The sequence below is a fragment of the Saimiri boliviensis genome, chromosome 1, assembly GCF_048565385.1.
Source record: "Saimiri boliviensis isolate mSaiBol1 chromosome 1, mSaiBol1.pri, whole genome shotgun sequence".
Lineage (NCBI taxonomy): Eukaryota > Metazoa > Chordata > Mammalia > Primates > Cebidae > Saimiri > Saimiri boliviensis.
This window is the reverse complement of record NC_133449.1, coordinates 257,487,197-257,508,260: the sequence shown is the minus strand read 5'-3', so window position 1 is coordinate 257,508,260 and position 21,064 is coordinate 257,487,197. Positions and strand designations below refer to the sequence as shown.

The 21,064-nt window shown below is 33.1% G+C and overlaps 1 protein-coding gene across 1 annotated transcript in view; it reads right to left on the bottom strand.

Moving 5' to 3' along the window:
* Window positions 1-21,064, bottom strand: part of HCN1 (hyperpolarization activated cyclic nucleotide gated potassium channel 1) — a 392,978-nt gene that overhangs the window by 186,994 nt on the left and 184,920 nt on the right. Inside the window, exon 3 of the mRNA XM_039467436.2 lies at window positions 2,595-2,756. Coding sequence (XP_039323370.1) covers window positions 2,595-2,756 — 162 coding nt within the window. The remainder of the gene's footprint in view (window positions 1-2,594; window positions 2,757-21,064) is intronic.

Below are 21,064 nucleotides of genomic sequence, written 5' to 3'. Positions count from 1 at the left end.
ATCTCAAAAACAACAATAAAAACAACAACAAAACGTGAATTGCAAATTCGGGAAAGATATTTTGTATAATGTCAGGATATAAAAAAAGATTAAAGGTTTGGCTATGTTGGAATAAACAAACTACACACATACATACACACATGAACACACAAATTTGAGCACATATAGACATGTTTAAAGAAAAATGATCAATAATTTTTTCCATAAATGAGTATATCATCAGATATATTAAGTAGTATATTGCCTTACATTATAATTATACTATCATATTTACTTTATAGACATCCCAAAATAGTTATTTTACAATTTCAATGATGACAATTTGTATTTTTCTGAAATATACATAGAAAAAATTTAAAATAATCATTTTTTACCAAATTAAATATTGGTTGGTGCCAATGATAAATCATCTTTTGGCAGTAGTGCTAATGTTTTTATACTATCCTCTCAACCCATAGTCAGATTATAAAGCTATTGCCTTATCTTCTCCTGAAAAATATCATTATTACTATTTTTACCATATATTTTACTCCTTCAAAGATAAGTAAAGTGACAGATCTATAATCAAGTAGACATCACAGATTTGAAAAACAAGCCAACCAAACTCCTTCTTGCTTTGTTCTTTAGTTACTGAAACTACCATATAGAATATTTCTCAAATAAACTTTCAACTGTAAGTGACTAAGTCAAGAAAAATTAATGTGTCAGGTACTATTCTAGGCACTTTCTATGGTCTGAATGTCATTTCCAAAACTAATGTGTTAGAAGCTTAATCCATAATGCAACAATGTTGGGAGGTAGGCCTAATAAAGATGTTTGCATCATAATTGTTTTGCTCTTATAAATGGATTAAAGAAGGCTTTCAGAAGTATGTTCCTGCCTTTCCACTTTCTGCCATGTGATAGTTTCTTTCCCCTCTGGAGGACGTAGCAGCATGACGCCATCTTAGATACAGAAATTGAACCTACTGGCACCTTAATCTTAGACTCTCCAGGCTCCAGAGCAGTGAGAAATACATTTCTGTTTTTTTTATAAATTACCCAGTCCATAGAATTCTATTATAGCAGCACAAAAGAAACTAAGACACCACTGGAAATAAAGGACAGAAGAGAACAGACATTACATTCTATTGTGGGGAAATATATAAAAATATAAATAACAAATAAGATTGTGTGTGTGTGTGTGTGTGTATGTGTGTGTGTGTGTGTTTCTAAACACATATATCTTATTACTGAAGTTCTCATATCTTATTACTAAGATGTAAACCAGTGGAGTAATATATACGATAAGGTGGTCTGGAATGCTCTCTGTGATTTAGTGATACATAAGCAAATATTAATGAAATGAAAGTGGGATCTAGGTAAATGTAATACATATCAGGTCAAACATCAATGAAAGCAAAGGAAAACAAAACAAAAGCAAAAACAAAAGCAAGAGCAAAGAAGGAAGGAAGGAAGAAAGGAAGGGAGGAAGGAAGGAAGGAAGGGAGGAAGGAACATAGGGAAGAAGATAGAAAAGGAAGAAAAAACAATACTTCCCTTGAATGTAAACTACCTTTTTTCAAATAGAAAGCCTGTGCTATAGTCATTGGGAGAAAAAAAATTATAATCTTTAGTTGTCTATGTAATTTCTACAAAAATAAGCCAAGAAATCAATAGTAGAACTGTTTGAAAAAAGAGAATATTTGATTTGTAACTAAGGGAAAAATGTAAAAATCTCATAAAATTTATGTACCATAAAATATACATAAAAATAGCCCATCAAAAGGGCTATTCAGAGTTAAACAATGCTTTATTAAGTAAAAATGTAATTAAAATGGAATGTAGGAGGAAAATATGGGAACTTACACAAAAAGAGAACAAGTATTGGTGAACACGTGTGTATGTGTATATATATCTACATAGAGATTTATAGATAATCTACTAAAAATATTCACTGTTCTTTTAATTCTTTTGTGAGTGTTGAATGTTGCATTATATAGATCAAAACATATATTCTTAAAATTATATACAAATATACCTAGCTATTTAAATCAAATTTATATTTTGTAATTTTTAAAATATTTACATATTTTTCAGAGGTTAAGTTTAAAGACTGCCTTTTCCACGAAGTTTTCCTTATTTTCCCTAGCAAAAGCTAGTATCTAAAATCTCATACATATTTAATCTGTATCTATGCTGATGTACATGTCTTTGTATGTTTTACAATTCCTAAAATCGTATGTCTTGAAATAGTGAATGCTAAAAAATGCTGAGAAATAAGGAGTTATTCCGAGCTATAGACATTTTTGAAAGAATGCTGTACCACAGTCATATTTTTGTGATTGTATCTTTGAAATAAAATATGCTTCAGTATACACAGAAAAAAATATGTAAAAGTAGATGTTGTAACATATACATGTTCAAGACATATTAAATAAGTAAAAATGAGTTGTACCCCCCAAAACATAACATCCGATTTTATATTCATAGAAGCAAAATCAAGTTGTCTCTAAACATTCATAGAAGGGAAATCAGATCATTTTAACATAATTACTTAAAAGGTTTTGGCAAAACACTGAAAAGTCAGAGTACAAAATAATTCAAATTACTTACAACCATTTCATTTAAAGACACCCAGCAATCTGGTGGGAAGTCCTGCAGTAGTGGTACTAAGAACTGAAGACAGCCATCCCAGTGGCACAGAAGCAGCATCATACCGATGAGATTAAAAATTCTCACCACTGCACTGGCGAGATCATACGTCATGTGGAATATCTGTTGACCAAAATATAAAATCAATCCTTATAATCATTTTTTAAGAAAAATCAAGCATACTACTGATCGTTGGCATTGCTATTGTGTAGTGTTAAGTACCGATTTAATAAAAATATGGGAATACTTGCAGAAATAGAAACAGATTACATTTCTTTATTTTTACAATGAGGTTGACACTCCACTTAATGAATATTAAAGCCAACTATGTTTCATGAGCAACAAAGATAACATGAATAGATAAATTTATGTATTAAAGAACATCCATGTTGCCAGTAGTTTCTCTTTATTGTTCTTTTGCATATTTCAGCAAAGCTATTTTAAAACAGGGTAGCAAAATTCACACATGATAGGTAGTTTCTACTCTGCTTCTCATCCCTTGTTATATTAATTGAAAGACAAAGAAGATATCCAAGGACTGAAAACCATTCGTAAAAGGAGTTCAGCTGCAAAATATGAAATAAGATTGATAATAAACTGTGGTTAAATTTATAGCTATGTGAGTGGAGATATTTCTTTAATTGTGGATACTGAACAAAAATAGAGGCCTTTGAGATAAAAGGTACCTGGATCTGGTTTAAAAACAATTGTATATCACTTTAAAAAATCATAACTGTTGGCCGAGCGCGGTGGCTCACACCTGTAATCCCAGCACTTCGGGAGACCAAGGCAGGCCGATCGTGAAGTCAGTAGATCGAGACCATCCTGGCTAACACAGTGAAACCTCGTCTCTACTAAAAATACAAAAATTAGCCGTGCGTGGTGACGCACGCCTGTAGTCCAGCTACCCGGAAGGCTGAGGCAGGAGAATCGCTTGAACTCGGGAGGCAGAGGTTACAGTGAGCCCAGATCGCGCCACTGCACTCCAGCCTGGGCGACAGAGAAAGACTCCTTCTCAAAAAAAGAAAAGAAAAGGAAAAATATCATAACTATTTCCATCAACTTTTTGTATTTTTATGGTACAGGCTTCACTTTTCAGTGACCCTGTCTTGTTTGTATTTTCATGAAGTTCAACATGGTAGGTTAGATTATTTAAGAAAACACAAACATGACAAAGCAACATAATCCATCAGAATTGTATAAATGGAAACAGGTATCCATCTTTACATCTGTAACTACTCATTTTACTAGAAATTACAAGACATAGATTAGGAATGTGAGTCCTGTCTTCAGCAGTTTACTGTGCTCTCTGGCTGCTAATATGGTTTCTGCTTATATATTACCTAGTCTAGAACAGCAAATCCCACTTGGGAGCAGAACTACATTGTAGAATGAAGTTTTGTTAAAATTGTTAAGGAATTACTGCATTAATAAATACAACTAAATATGAATAAGTGCATATAAACACAATAATTTGAGATATTTAGAATCACTTTTTGTATAATTCACCAAAGTAATGGTGTGTTTTTGAAGTAATGAGGCACATTTGTATTGAAAAATTATCTAAAAATATAAAGAAAACAAAAAAATTACGTTTGGTTTTAGAAATAGTATCTTTGTAAGAAAACATCTATAATTCTTAAAATATACATACAGAAGTACTCAGAGGTAAACGGTCATCTGTGATTTTGCTTTTATAAAATAACCAAATCTGTCATTAATTAAATGTTTTTCACTTTGATGTATTTCTATGAGCATTAATTATTTCTTTAAATAATCTTTTTGACATAGTAATTATAGTGAGCAAAATATTCTTTTTAGGAATATACAGACTGTTCTGAATTGTTTTTAAAAGAAAGTTGAGGGTTGTGGATTTTAAAGGCAACAGACCACATATTTTGATATTCAGACATCTATACACAAAATTTATTTTACAGCATTAAGAACTTTATTTTTCTGTAAGCTACTTTTTATTTTGGTTTTAAATTTGGAAAATCCATAAAAACATCCTTTTGGTATTATTCCTTCTGATATTTCTTGATCACTGAATTCATAGAAACTGTACTAACAATAATTTCTTGTTAAAAGTTATATATTAAAACATTATAAAAAAGCTTTCTGTTGATAAGTGTTGGAAAAAGTCACCACAGATTAGATTTTTGTTGTTGTTTGGTATTAGAATTTATATTTATATCTTAATATATCCTAAGAATATGATTCAAAATGTCTTGTGGGTAAGGACAATGTTTTGTGGGAAAATTGTGTAAAAATGTAGAATATAAACTTCTGGAAAAAACAGAATATAAACTTCACTAATTAATAAGCAGAGGCACCTTTCAGCCCAACTATTTGAAGTGACTAATAACTATCTGAAAATATGGCAAAATCTACAAATTATAAGCATATAGGCAGTCACCATCATTCAATTATCAGGCTTTAGAGTGGAGTATGGAATGGTCTAGAGAACTAGCATCCATTCTTAGTAGAGCTGACTTTTTTTTCACATTTTTTACTTCATTTTGGGAAATTAGATTCTTTTCATGGGCTCTTAAAAGATTATTTACTGAATTAAGATATAATATACTAAGTTATTCAATTCTTTTAAGAAAACCCTATTATCTCTAAAATGTTCTCTAGAAACACAGAACCACTATTTTTATAGAGGAAGTCAATGGGGATATAAGATCATTGATAATACATTAGAAACACTTTTTTGTTTTGCTTCTATGTATTTACATGATCTATTATAAGATAATGCCTAGACTCAAGCCTATCTAACAACAATCATTCCCAATTCCATAATATTAGTTAGCTAGTGCTAGTGCTGGCTTCACACAGTAATTCTACAATTTTTAGAGTACTCAATAACAGCTCATGTAATTAATTTTATAAACAGTCTCCCTTATGAGCATTAATATTATGTGTTCAAAAGTGATGTCACCTTTGGAGCTGTACCAAAATTTAACTTTGGAGAAGGTATCAGCAAGTTGGATATTTTTACACTGGTTAATAAGTAGAGGTAAGTTTCAACTAGTCAAACCCATAGATCTTCATCTTTATTTATCTAACTGGTAAAAGAGATTATATAAAGTATATAACATTACTTGTGATGAATATGTAAATGTTAACATTATCTCAGTCCAATCTGATTGTTGAGCCCTCATAACTAACATACTCTGGCAGGCATAATCATTACATATGATCTGAATACAGAGATTAATGACTGTCTTAAAACTTTACTCAGGAAAGATTTGGAATGAGAATCCTACTTTTGTATGGAGCTCATACATCTGTAGATAGATTAACTAAAGAAGGAAGCATCTGATCTAATTTATGCATAGCCACAACTTATTATTGATAAGGGCAGCTTGTAGGATAAATCTAAGTATGACTTTATTCACCTTACTAAACAAGTGACTAATACTATTGATTAATTCCTATTTTTAGATTTTCTTCATCTATGAGGTGGACATCCTTAAACAATAAATTTCTATATAAATCAGTTGTCTTGGTGCTACTGCATGAAAACTTGACTGCGTGCAAAATGGCACCATGAATGACACTCAGTAAATTGTTACCAGATAGATGAATAAGTTGAAGGAATTTAATAATAATGACATAAGTAACATTTTATGGTGTTAAGAGCATACCACTTTTTTCCTGTATATTAAACAAGGGAATTAAAACAAAACAAAACAAAAACTTCATTATTATTTTCCATCTTCCAAGTAATCTGACTTGAAACTTGAATTGCATGCTCAGGGTTGGGGTATCAGAAAGAAAGGTTCTTCTCACCCACTAGCAATATACTTTCAAGTGGTACTTCTAGGAGTCAACTGAAAAAAAATACTTAAAATAAGTTTTTAAACAACTCTTAAATCTTTTTTTCCCAAATCTTGACTACAAACAGTCTGTGGAATGCACTGTGCTTTACATTTGTTCAACTCAGGACATTGTGCTGTTCATGTGACCTTAATAAGAGGAAAGATCTGGTCACAAATTCTCACTGAAATTTTTAAAAATATTATCGTTTTAGAATTTTATCTATTTTATCTCATTGGAGTCCAATAACTCAAGATAGGATAACTAATTAACTTTCTAAAACTGAAAAATGCTCTTAGACATTTTAAGTCAGAATCCCAAATCCTACCCTAATATTTGCAGAATTGCTCATCGTATGTTTAATTTTTTGTAATATTTTCCTAGGAGCAAAGTTTATTTCACCCTGTTTTTAAAAGGTCATTCTAAACTACACTATACAACAGATATCCATAAATTATCTGAATTCTTTTAAAATGCTTCCATGATGAACTGGATTCATGGGTCTTTCTAATAGCTTGTATATAAAACTAGTGACCTTAATCTATGCTTGTTTGTCCAATTTTGTTTTCCTTAACCAAAAAACTGTCAAAAAAATAATTGAAGACTTTTTGTATTATGTGTTAAACTGTCCTTAGTCTTTGACTTTACAGACTGGGATCATTTCTGGGTTGGTTTGTGTGATCTCAATATTGATTCCAGACTTCTTAATATAACTTCGTAAGTACCAAAGTAAGATTAAGAGGATCAAATGGGCCAAAAATGGCTCATTGACAGAGAACATTGTATTTAACAAGGTGTAAAACAAGGTTGGATGCTTCTGTCTCTCTTTATAAACTGGCACCTGCATGACTTACTTTATTTTTTATATGCAGTGTATACATAGCATCCTGACACAAAATCTTAAAAAAATAGCTACTCAGATTATTTTACTGCTATCATATATTCAAGGGCTCAATATGTAATAGTCCTAATCAACAATAAAATAAATATTTTTAAAGCCCTGTTACACCTCTGTAATTCTTGCCCTGAAAGTCATATCGGTCATCCTTCCATGCTTTAGGTACGAAGTGTAGGAGGTTTTACTTCATATGACAGAATAACACTCCTCACAATTATCATCAGTTATTGGATGAATCTTATCAGTCCCCTATTCTAACTAGGATTTTATTCTGACTGAGATTACCTTAACGTTCAGAGGTCCAACCATCTGGACATCTAAAAACCATCAGCTTCTGTCAACAGTCAAAAACCAATAATCCACTCTTCAACCTCCTCAAAGTATTGTCCCATTCTCATGCTCTTGAATGCTTTTCACCTGTATTCTTCTTTCCACTATTTCTTCCAAAACTTCTCCTACATAACCAATTAACTATCAAATACCCTCAGCCACCTCAGGAAATGCTTTCTCTACTTCTCTGCTTTTCCTGAGATTTATGACTCTCCCCATCACCTTCCCATCATCAACGCCTCAACTTCTCTGGTAGCTTTCTCAAAGTTTGTTCAGTTATTTCATACCCTAAAAGTCTTAGGTTCTGATGTGAGTTCCCTCATTTCCTCACCAACCTCTGACACTTTCACACTTCGTTTGTTCATCTATATAAAAAATTTGTTTTCTTAATGTTCATTTCATTTGCCTACACTACCCATAACTTTGCTCATTTCTGGCATCAAACTCCCAATGTCCAGGTGCCACACATCTCCATTTACTAAGGACTTTGTCCATTTCCAACTGCATTTTTCTCTGAAAAACAAAACAAAACAAAACAAAACAAAACAAACAAAAGTCAACTTCTGATTAATCAAAACAGCCACCTTCCATACCTAAGCTTTGGAAGATTACTGGGATAGCAACCTTAGTTGAGGCCCTTGGCAATGTCTATTCATTTCCCTGTTCCTAACATCATCCCATTCTCTTTTTCCACTTCCCCAAAGCCCCTGATTATCTTGTTCAGTTTCAGTTTAGTTTTATCTGTTCCTAAGGAGATACTCTTTTATTTGCATTCCCTCAACTTTGACCCCCATACCTTCAAGCAAACATATGTTTATAATTTTCTTATTTTTTCCCTAGTCTCAACAGATGTATCTTTTATTCCAAATGAGTCCTTACAACTTTTAAATATTAATATGATCTGTCTTTCTAGAAACCCAATCAATTCAGAGCTCTCCTTAACTTGTGGGAAAAGCCAGACTTCTTCCCTAACAGTAGTAGATAGACACTTTGTAAAAGGTAGAACAAATGGATTAATATAAAAATAAAATTTAAAATGAAAATTTAAGACATGCATAATGTAAACCTATTGTTTATGTGCTTGGCTATGGTGGCAATATCAAACTGACATAATTTTACTTGACTAGTTTTTCCTCAGAATTATTAACTTTATCTATGCTAGATTTACTCCCAAAGATTTAGAAACAATAAAATCTCTCAATTCTAAAAAAAAAAAAAAAAAAAAAAAATTGAAAAAGAAGATTCACTTCCTAGGTATTTTCCTAATTCCTTTTTCCCTCATTTCAGTCTTCTATGCTTAGCTTCTCAACTACAACTTACTGGAGCTTTGAGACATAGCGAGAGGTGGCCTGCCCTAGAGAGTAAAACAGATTTCTTTTCATGGTTATATGTATACATTACCAGGAGGCACAAAGCAAAACTTGATTTCCAGAAGGACTGATATGTCATAGCTACTCTGTGCCTCTGATTCTCATCCCAACCCATATATGAGGAAATGTGAAGATATTTCAGGGTGACTTTATTTTCCCAAATGGTATATCGAACCTTAAGAAGTATTTCTTCTGAGAAACCTTATTGCACTTGCATTGATATCATATTGTTGAAAGATTAGAGGGATAGAAGTCTCATTACATGACTGCAGTAAACAAAACAGTACTTATATGGTCATAACAACTATATGCTTTTAGAAATAGTTATGGAACAGAATATACTCTTTATCAATCATGACTTAAAACTAAAGTATAGTTGCATATGTTATTTTAATCCATGTTCCTTTAATAAGCATATACATGTTTGCATAAAATAAAAAATCAATTTTAGACATTTTAGTTATTTTTTAAAAATCTGTCATGTTTCTTTACTATATTTTCAACTATATTTTACCTTGACTGTTACTGAGAATTTCTATATACGTTTCATTTTTTTTTGCTGCTATATGATGTACCAGACTTCTCTAAACATACATATTTTTTGCCTAAAATTTCAATTCCATCTATCTAAAACATTTACAAAAAGTGTTTATGAAAACTTGTTATTTATTTAGCTTTAATAGTCTGAGAATAATTGGAGATAATGTATTACTAAGAAAAATATGAAAAAATAGACAACTTACAATATGAATCCTTTGAACATTTTGGTAGGAAGCAATGATAGGAAACAGGTATAATGTAAACTGTAAAAGTACAAACTTTGAAAGTTGTCAAGCACAATGCCTGGTGGCACAAGCTCATGGTCAACAAATGTGTTTCCTTCTATAGAAGTTAACCAACTAGCAATCAATTTGTATTAAGTTAGATAATAAATATCTAACTGAGCTGAACTGTTTCTGTTAATTTTACTCATTTTCTTCAAATTTCAAGTCAATATCAGCTGACATCTTGGAATACGTCAAAAAACAAAATGTTTTGATAGGTGACCTTTTGGTATAGTTATATTTTAATATTATACAGTCACATTTAAAATATCACCTATTTTAATATGATAGGTTATTTTTTAACTGAATCTATCCAAATCTTTATAATTCTTAAGTTTCATAGGAAAAGAAGTACATCTTTTCAACTTTCATGATGACCATGTGATAGGTCAGAACATTTATTTATTGTACAATGCCCAGGAAAAATGAAACAGCAAGCATAACCTCATATGCTTAATTTACTTTAAAAAGCAGCTTAACTAATGGGAAAATCAAATTATGAATGAATGTTGTAAATGGCCCTACTAAGAAGAAAGTTCAATTGATTAATATTTAGGACAAAAATAAAATCAATTAAACTTAAACATAGTATTCTTCTATTATAAATTTCAAATGGCTGCAAATGTCGACATTTACAAATTTTGCAATTACTGACATATTTAAATGAGGCAGTTACTGGGTCAAATAGTATTTCTAATTCTAGATCCTTGAAGAATTGCCATACTGTCTTCCACAATGATTGAACTAATTTACACTCCCAACAGGCACATGCACACGTGTTTACTGTGGCACTGCTCACAATAGCAAAGACTTGGAACCAACCCAAATGCCCATCAGTGATAGACTGGATAAACAAAATGTGGCACATACACACAATGGAATACTATGCAGCCACAAAAAGGATTTTTTATGCAGCCATAAAAAAGGATTTTGCAAGGACATGGATGAAGTTGGAAACTGTCATTCTCAGCAAACTGACACAAAAACAGAAAACCAAACACTGCATGTTCTCACTCCTAAGTGGGTGTTGAACAATGAGAACACATGGACACAGAGGAAAATATCACACCGTGGGGCCTGTCAGTGGGGAGGGATAGCAGGGTGTGCAGGACTAGGGGAGGGATAGCATTAGGAGAAATACCTAATGTAGATGATGGTGGGATGGATGCAGCAAACCACCATGGCACATGTATACCTATGTAACAAGCCTGCACTTTCTGCACATGTATCCCAGAACTTAAAGTATAATAATTTAAAAATCAGGTGAAAGCCACATATTTTATGATGAATCTTTGAACCTCATTTTAATAATGTTTGAAGATTATTGGATGCTTACCCTACACACTTAATTTTCAGATGTAGTCAGCACTAACATATTGATTTCATTAAATATTACTATTATTTTTTGAAGTTTTTTTCTAAAATTTATCTTGAAAATTCAAAATAAAATACTAATTTTTAAATTAAAAAGGTAATGTTTTTTTACTGTATAATTCTTACACATTAAAAATAATTCAAAATACTAATTATAAATGGATGTGTGTGTGTGTGTGTGTGTGTGTGAATGCAGAGAAATAAGGTGAAAAATCAAAACTAATAGATGAATTAGCAATATTCTATTAACTCTGCTTTAGTTTTTTCACTAACAGAAATGAGAGTGAACCTTACATTGGGCAAACTGTACTATGTCTTTAACATCCCTGGCCTCCTCTCATCATTTGAAGTCTAAAAAGGCACGTGCAGCCTAGCTTATTGCATCATTTGATAGGTGAAATCTATAGAGGAGAAAACATAAAGAAAAACAGACTGCTGAAAAAACTGTTAAGATGAAAACAATGCTTTTTCATAAGTTTTTATGCATTGGTCATCTGAGTTACATCACACATTGGCACAGCATCTTGTTATTCCGGCCAGGTAAGCCAGTCAAGCACAGAATATCAATTTATTTGAGTGGGTTTATGTCAGAGGTGCTCTGGAAGAAACAGAAGTGTTGGTTTGCTGTGTTGGCGTAAAGCTTCCAAAAGAAATCACTAATTACATTTGGTGTTAAGCTAATAAACTTGCAGTATAATTCTTTGTGAACAAACCACGCATTCTTCCATTTGATGGAACTTAATAAAAGACAAAAGTATATTAGTGCAACCCCCCAAAAGAAATTAAACCTTAAAAAATAAAGAAGCATTGGCAATTTCCTAACATCCCAAGAAAGAACTGAGTAAGATTTAATGTACTAAAACATGGCATTATTTCAGATTCAATAGAAGGACACCTGCCAGAAGGAAGGTATTATAATGCTCCATCAATTCAGATAATAGTACATCTAGATACTTGCTAGATCACCTTAAGTGCCAAAAATATTTAACTATCTGAACTGTTTTGTTGTACGTTTACTGAACAATCCATGTGGAAGCATCCTTAAAAGTAATAAGGCTTATTTGTGTAAGTTTGATTTTTCTTAACACTGACACCACCTATTAAGCATTTGCTATGTGAAGAATGTAATTCTAGGCACCAGGTTCACCGTTGCTTATGACATCAGCTTCCACATCCTCACTAAATCACACAAATCCTTACTTTTCTAGAGACCTCTCACTTGTTTTAATCAGCACTAATTTTTCTTTAGACCTACTGGAGAACCATCATGATTGTTGTTTTCTTTAATATTATTATGTAATTTCCTCACTCTGTTTCAGTTTATAGTTTTACTTAAGTGGGAGATTGGTTAGAAGAGTAGGTACATGTTTGATAATACATCTTTCGGTCTTTCCTATTTAATAATACCTTGTCTGGATATAGAATTCTAGACTGAACATAATTTTCTCCCAGATACTTAAAGACTTGACTCCATTCCTTCAAGTATTTATTGAAATTATATATTTCCCCAAACATAAGTTTAATTTCCTTAGTGAAAAGATAAAGAGTTTTACATTAAGATAAATAAAAATGTCCCAAAATCTATCCGTGTTGTTTTCAGTGAGTGGGAGACAAGAAATGAGTGATGATTCATGGAGGTATAGGACTGACCTTAAATTAAAATTCCTTCCTTTTTCTGACCTACTGATCAATTACATTCGCCATTATACCTTTTGACTCCAACTCCAAATGTCTCAAAGATTCCACTGCACAGATTAGCTCCCATTTCTTTTATAGACTCATGTGTAGCATATCCCAGAATATGATTTTCTCTCCTTGTGTCAGCCTGCATTCTTCCTCCCCTTGTCTTTCAATTCTTCGAAAGTTTTATGTATTGCTCTGTCTTAACAAGTTCCCTGCACTTGTTTGCTTTTGTTTTATGATGTATTCATTTACTTACTTTGATTCTTTAATTGTTTTGGACTCAGGAGTGACAGAAAGCCCACATGTGTTGTCTTCTCCCTCCTGCTGAACCATGAACTTTTATCTTACAAAGTTTATTTTCGTCAATCATTTGAATTGGACTTATGTAACATTGAAAGTACATATATAACCCAAATTCATAAATGCATGTTTGTGCTTCATGCACTTGTATTCCAAGATAAATCTGAAATCATTTTGACAAGTCCCTCTCCCATTCATAAAACTGTGTTGGACTACTGTTACTGATTTAATTCATAAATTGATATGTGTCTATCATTATTTTTTCAACAACTTTATCATTTACCTCACCTTGGTATCTGGAATTACCATTTTGCGATTAAAACTTGATCCTGTGATTTCCTGCTAGAACTTTCACTAGACATTTAGGAAATCTTCATGAAGCCCATATTCTTGGCCTGGCATTAAAGGCCCTTTGTGATGTGGTCTCTGTACTATCATTTTAGTTTCATCTCTCGCCTTTGCCCTGAAGGTATTCCAAGCTTAAGGCAAACAAAACTTGTGATAGTATCCTTTAACATGATTGATCAGAGTCTGCATTTGTTTACATGCTATTGTCTCCTGGTATGCTACCTTTTATCCTATTCATTTTCTGGCCAATGACCTTTTTTTTTTTTTTTTTTTTTTTTTTTTTTTTTTTTTTTTGAGACGGAGTTTCGCTCTTGTTGCCCAGGCTGGAGTGCAATGGCGCGATCTCGGCTCACCACAACCTCCGCCTCCTGGGTTCAGGCAATTCTCCTGCCTCAGCCTCCTGAGTAGCTGGGATTACAGGCACGTGCCACCATGCCCAGCTAATTTTTTGTATTTTTAGTAGAGACGGGGTTTCACCATGTTGACCAGGATGGTCTCGATCTCTCGACCTCGCGATCCACCCGCCTCGGCCTCCCAAAGTGCTGGGATTACAGGCTTGAGCCACTGCCCCCGGCCTTATTTATACTCACATGTTGCTTCCTCAGGAAAGACTTTTTGGCCCCTCCAGGGGAACAATCAAACACTTACTCTAAGAGGGCCTTGTCCTTAACTCTGTAAAAGTGTTTAGTGTATTGCTATAATTACATGTTTATGTGTCTGTGTTCTTACTAGATAGGCCCAGAGGTCAAGAATTATATTCAGAAAGCATGCACTTAACACATGTTTACAAATTAGAAGAAAATAAAAAATGGAGAAAATAGAGAAAGACAAGAGGAAGGGAGAGAGGGAGGGAGAAAGAAAGAGAGGGAGGAAGGGCAGGATGGTGGGAAGGAAGAAGGAAGGAAAGAAGGAAAAAAGGAAGGAAGGAAAAAAGGAAGGAAGGAAGGAAGAAAGGAAGGAAGGAGAGAAGTAAGGAAGGAAAGAAGGAAGGAAGGAAGGGAGAGAGGGATTGAGAGAGGTGCTCCCAGTTTAGAAACATATAGCATGTATTACTACATAGGCATATTTGAGATTATTACATATTGTCTCCAAATACTATTTGTGGCAATAAAATAGGGGCTCTACTCTGAAAAGAATACTTATCACACATCTGTAATAAATTTATATACACATTTTGTTTGTAATTTTGACACCCATTCATTCCAGAGTATCTGTCATCTTTTGTTACATCCTTCATCACATCATAATATCCATGTAGTCTTTACCATCATTGCAGCCTCTCTTCATTTGATCTCTTAATTACCAATATTTCATTTTCTGATCACATCTTTTTTGTGTGTCTAGCTTTTAATGTCATTGTCTTACTCTCATTGAACTGTTTTTTTTTTGTTTTTTGTTTCTTTTTTTTTTGAGACGTTGTTTCGCTCTTGTTACCCAGGCTGGAGTGCAATGGCGCGATCTCAGCTCACTGCAGCCTCCGCCTCCTGGGTTCACGCAATTCTCCTGCCTCAGCCTCCCGAGTAGCTGGGATTACAGGCACACGCCACCATGCCCAGCTAATTTTTTGTATTTTTTTTTAGTAGAGACGGGGTTTCACCATGTTGACCAGGATGGTTTTGATCTCTTGACCTCATGATCCACTCACCTCGGCCTCCCAAAGTGCTGAGATTACAGGCATGAGCCACCGCGCCCAGCCTGAACTGTTTTTTAATTGTTTGAAATGCCTAACCTTTATAGAGTTTTACTTTCTTCTGCTCTCTTTTCCTTGTTCATCATCACTTTTCTTCCATACCCAGTCTGATACAAAAATTCATTATTTCAACCAGTATCTTATTGAAATTTTCAATTCTCTTCTCCACTGTTTTATTCTCGTGGTAATATCTTATTCCAATATTAACTGTCCATTTTCTGAGTTCTGTATATAAGCTTCTGTATATTTCTAGAGAGAATCTTACAACTGCACCTACCTCATGGTTTTAACATCAACTATGTTTTCTATACCGTCTAGTGATACTGGTATATCTCTAGATAGCACATATATATTCTCCAGGGCAGCTAGTTAAAAAACTTTACCAGATTTTCCAGGATCTCCCAAACTTAAGCCTGCTTGCCTCAATCATGAGAATACATTTAACTTTCAAATTTATTGAGAAAATATTGTCATTTACAAATATCTACACTTACCCTTTCTTCTTACACTGGTGCATGATGTGTCTCTTCCTCTCTGATGCCTAACTTATGTTTTTCTTCCTGTATCATCAGTGACTTTGCCTCATTAATTACCTTTTGTCTTCTTCCTAGGACTTTTTGTCTGTTTTTCCTCACCAGCATTTAAGCATGCTTAAATCTTTCCTATATTAGAAAATTATATTGACCATGAATTCCTCTCAATCCACTTTACTAATGTCTAACTCTTCTCAAACACTGAAAAGTTACTTACATCTTCTTCATTTTTTAGCATGCATTCAGCATTTATACATTTTGTAACCTGGTGTTTCCTATCTGTCATCTGAAAACATTCATGATAAAATTTTCATACACTGCTGTTGCTAAATCCAATAAACAATTTGTAAGCCACATTTGCTTGACTTCTAGGTACATTCACAAGTTTATCATATATACTTTGACACTGCTTTCTGTTTCTGAAATGCAAGTTTCTGTCTTGCTTCTGATTTACTTCCATTTTGTTTGTCATTCATAGGCAATGTCCTCAAACTACTCATTCTCGGATCTCTCTACTTCCACTCTACACAATCTATTTGAGGGAATTCTTCCACATCCATAGCTTTCCACTATTACTTATAATCAGGGTTCTCCATAACCTTGACTTCTACTAAGACAATTTTTTTTTTTTTTTTTTTTTTTTTTTGAGACAGAGTCTCACTCTGTCACCAGGTGCCAGGCTGGAGTTCAGTGGCGTGATCTCGGCTCACTGCAATCTCTGTCTCCAAGGTTCAAGCAATTCTCCAGCCTCAGCCTCCAGAGTAGCTGGGACTACAGGTGCATGCCACCATGCCCAACTAATTTTTTGTTTGTTTGTTTGTTTTTTATTAGAGACGGAGTTTCACCATGTTGGCCAGGATGGTCTTGATCTCTTGACCTCGTGATCCACCCACCCAAAGTGCTGGGATTACAGGCGTGAGCCACCACACCCAGACTGAAGACAAATTTCTTAATTCTAAAACCCATAATCAAGTCAATCTGAAGATGTTCAAATCTATATTAATCTCTCTTACACTCTACTTCCCTATTTCATCCTCTACATACTATAATACACATTGATATTGCAATTAGCCTCTCATGAAGATAATGCTAGACTTACTCAGTTCTCTTGACATCCACATTTAATTGGTGACTAAGTTATGTAAATCTCTGTCTGTAAAAAATTTTAAACTATAAATTCTCTACCCTGGACAATTATCATCTTTCACTTGAGTCTTGTCAAAACCTCCTAAATTATTATCTATCTAGATTTCCCTTCACTTACCTGAGATTTCTCTCTAAAACATAAGTATGATGATGCTACCATCCTGGTTAAAAATCAGCAATATTTCACTAAATTTAAGAAAAAGGACAAGCTCTTCAGTTTGACATACAAGATCCTTCATGATCCAGTCACTGCTTTCTTACTAAGCCTCATCTACTTCTCAATTTTTTATCCTACATATTTATTTTCTTGTGGTCATATCACTTGAAAAAGGTATAATTCACTCCTCCTACCAATATGGATTATATGATCATTACCACCATTAAAATATAAACTCATTGATGGAAAGGAACATATCTTACTGTCTTGGTATCTCAAGGACTTTTAGCACATGGTTATTTAGAATCAGGAAAACAGAAAAAAAGGGACACATTTTGAATGAAAAGGGAAAATGAATGAATAAAATCTATAACCTGTTAACTTTAATTCAATTCCATTTTATTTAAAATAAACAGCACATAAAGATTGAAATCAAAGTGTCACTCAGTTTAAAATAACCTGTATGCCTTTTGAAGACCTGAATGACTTCAGTGAGATTTTTATTTTGCTGTCAATTCTCATAGAAACTAATTGAAATCTGTCTTTTCACTGTTTATCCATAACGTAATAGTAGACTATATTATAAGTATATAAAATAAACTAGTGATTAAGTGAATTTTGATTACACGAGTATATGAAAGAAGTATTAATTAATTTATGCTTATTGTCATATGTTCTTCAATCATAAAATTGTTACCACCAAAGGAACTTGGTTTCTGTACTCTAAATGCATGCTATGCTAGCAGAATTTTTTAAATATTGATGGATTGGAAGTATTGTTTTTATTATGACACAGACTATTTTCAGCTTTTCAGATGATTTTGAATTATTCAAAAATATTAGTCTCCATTGGTATTGGATCTGACAACATAAAACCCTCTGTATTTTAAGGAGTTCAAGATCCATTATCAATTTAAGCTAATGGACTAACTCTGTAATGGAAAACCTTGACTGTGCCAAATTCCACTCTAAGAAATGAGATCTGGACATATTCCTATTGAATCGGCATGATTTAAACTCAATAGAATTCAGTATTTCTGACAAGTTCTAAATGGAGGTGTCCAAAAGGTTACTATCATTATTATCTGGGCTTTCACCCAACATTTAAACTCACAAATCACTATCATATTTTCTGCTAAATTCAGCATTGATTCCAGCCTCCATATTATTATTTCTTTTTCTTTTGGTTTATTTATGTAGCACGAGAGTTAAGAGAAGATAATGTTTTATATTATGTTTACCAGTTTATTTAGAGAGAAAAAATATGTACTTTTATTTTGAGTCTAACAATGGAAAAAAGTTTTACTACATCTACATCTACAGTTACATTTCTGTCAGCCCCTTTTACTAAGTCTCTTCAAAAAGACTCAGCATTTCCTAAAAGACAAAAGTATATCCAAGAGGCCAAATTCTGGGTTGCATATACAGAATAAGATAGATGATAAAACTTTTAGAATTAAATTTTAAATGAAAATATTTTACAAAGGATTTTTAAAAATCATAGGAGAGAGCCGCTACAGGACAATATTTTTACCATTAGAGAGAGGTAAGGCATTCCCAAAGTTTCTAGAGATGTGGTCAATGCCACAAAGCTCTTCTAAGGATTTTAGAACCCTAAAACCTTCCCTCTTTCACCATCTTTCTCTGCCATGTGAGGATACAGCAAGAAGGCACACAAGCCTCTGCAAACTGGTAAGAAAGCCCTCACCAGATACTTCATCTGCTGAACTCTTACATCTTGGACTTTCCAGCCTCCAGAACTGTAAGAAATCACTATCTGTTGTATACACCACCCAGTCTATGATATTTTGTTTAAGTAGCCCGGGAACAATTTACTGTTAATTTAAAAATCAGAAGAGTCATGTTTACTTAGCAAATTTAAAGAAACCATTTAACTACATAACATGAAAAAAAAATACCTTTTAAAATATTAAACTACCATGAGTCAATAAGAATTTACAGTGAAATCACTATTAAGTGAGTGGTATGTAGAAAACCAGTATTAAGTGATTAGTATATATTAGTGTGGGATACGTATGCTTTTAAGTATATACAAAAAAGTGAATATTTTGGTCAAATAGACTTGTCTGCTAGGACCTCGTCAGTATATGGAGGGCAAGTTCATGTCCTAAATCTGGATTACAAAAAGTCCACAACCAAGTTAACTGGGATTGTGAGATCGGAAGTTAATATGGAATAGAACTGTCATTGATGGACAAAAAGGCACAGAGAAATGAGAGATATAATAGATGGCCAGTAAATACATTTTGATGTAGAATCAACGGCAAAAAGTCAGGGGTAAGAGAACCTGGCATGAAAGGGGAACACAAGGACCAGAAGCTTCAAGCTGCAATGGGACCAGGGATCTGCTTCCTAGACTCAGAGAAGTTCATTGCTTCTGTACAACTTGTCGAACGTGAAGATCCTTAAACATTAATGATCATTCAATTAGTCCCATACTATTTTTTGATTTGAACTTCTTTCTTTTTCCTATTTATTCTTCAGCTGTGTCCTAAACTTACATTAATTCTTGACTTGGTTGGAGTGGCTACCTTCTTAAAGTTTTCCCTCTCTTTCAGCTAACTTTTTTTTCACTAGTGGAGTCTTCTTGATGGCACTCTGCTAACTTTTAAATCTTACACATTCTCTATCTTGCAATGTGCCTCACACCTTTGGCTTGTCTATTCTAAAGTTGGTCCGTGTATGTCAAGACCTCAATTTTTATGGGGTCAACCAGGCACAATTTAGGGAAGAAAACTGAAAGGAAACAATAGTAACATATGACATTCCATGTAACTTTTTTCTTATTTTGAATAATTTTTGTATCTTGTTCTAGAAAGTTATTCAACTCAATAATCCTTTAAAAACTCAAAATAAAGAACAACGATAAAATTATTCACTCAGATCACCATCTAGACATCTTCTCTTTTATTCAGATAGATCTATGAAAACGTCACCCATATTAACTGCCTACATGTCATTTTCCACTTACTGCCGTAGCCCACAACAGTCTAAGCTTTGTACCCACTGTTTCTTCTATTGAAAGTCTACATCAATATCTTCTAATTGTCAAATTTATGTTATGCTGTATATTGCTTTTTACATTTTGATCACTGGTTTTCTGAAACATTCTTACTATGTATTTAAGACATCTATACTACCAGATTCATTCTTAGATTTTATTGCTATTGTTGTTCTTCACAGAAAATTCATTTTCCCTAAGGTCCTATCTCTAGCTGACCCCTCTCATCCTGCTTCTGCAAAATCTCCTCCTGTAGTTATCTTGCCTATTATTTATCTATTTATTTATTTTACTATGAGCTCTATAATTATATCAAATTCCATGTCCTGCAAGTTAAACTGTTTAACTTTTACCAAACAGTCCCTCATTTACTCAATGGCAAAATCATATACACAGATAGACAAGATATTTTAGATTAAACATTCACCACTCTTTCTTTACCTTCTATTTATATTAATGTTATTTCCTAAATATTTTGGCTTCTCTCCCATTCTCATGTTTTCAATTACAATTAATTCATAGTTTCATCATTTTTAAACAAAATTGTTATAATAGCTTACAAATACTCAGGAAATATATTCATTGATGAAAGTTTAGAAAAATTAAAGACAAAGAAACAAAGGTTTGCTGGGGAAGATGGGTATCATGGAGCACTATCGAAATCTAGAGTGTAGCAAGAAGCCAGGATGCTGCGGCAAACTTGCATGCCTGCAGGCCAGAGAACCAACCAGGAGAATACACAAGAGTAAGTAGGAAAGCAGAGTGAAAGTAAACAGCTACAGTGTTTCCTTAGGGATACTGGCCTATATGTACAACTGCTGCATGCCAGTTCTACTATTTTAATACTTAAAGTATTATAAAACTTGTGTGTTTATATTAAAAAATATTTAAATCAAGATTGTAAACCTTTTATTTGTATTTTTACAAGATAATT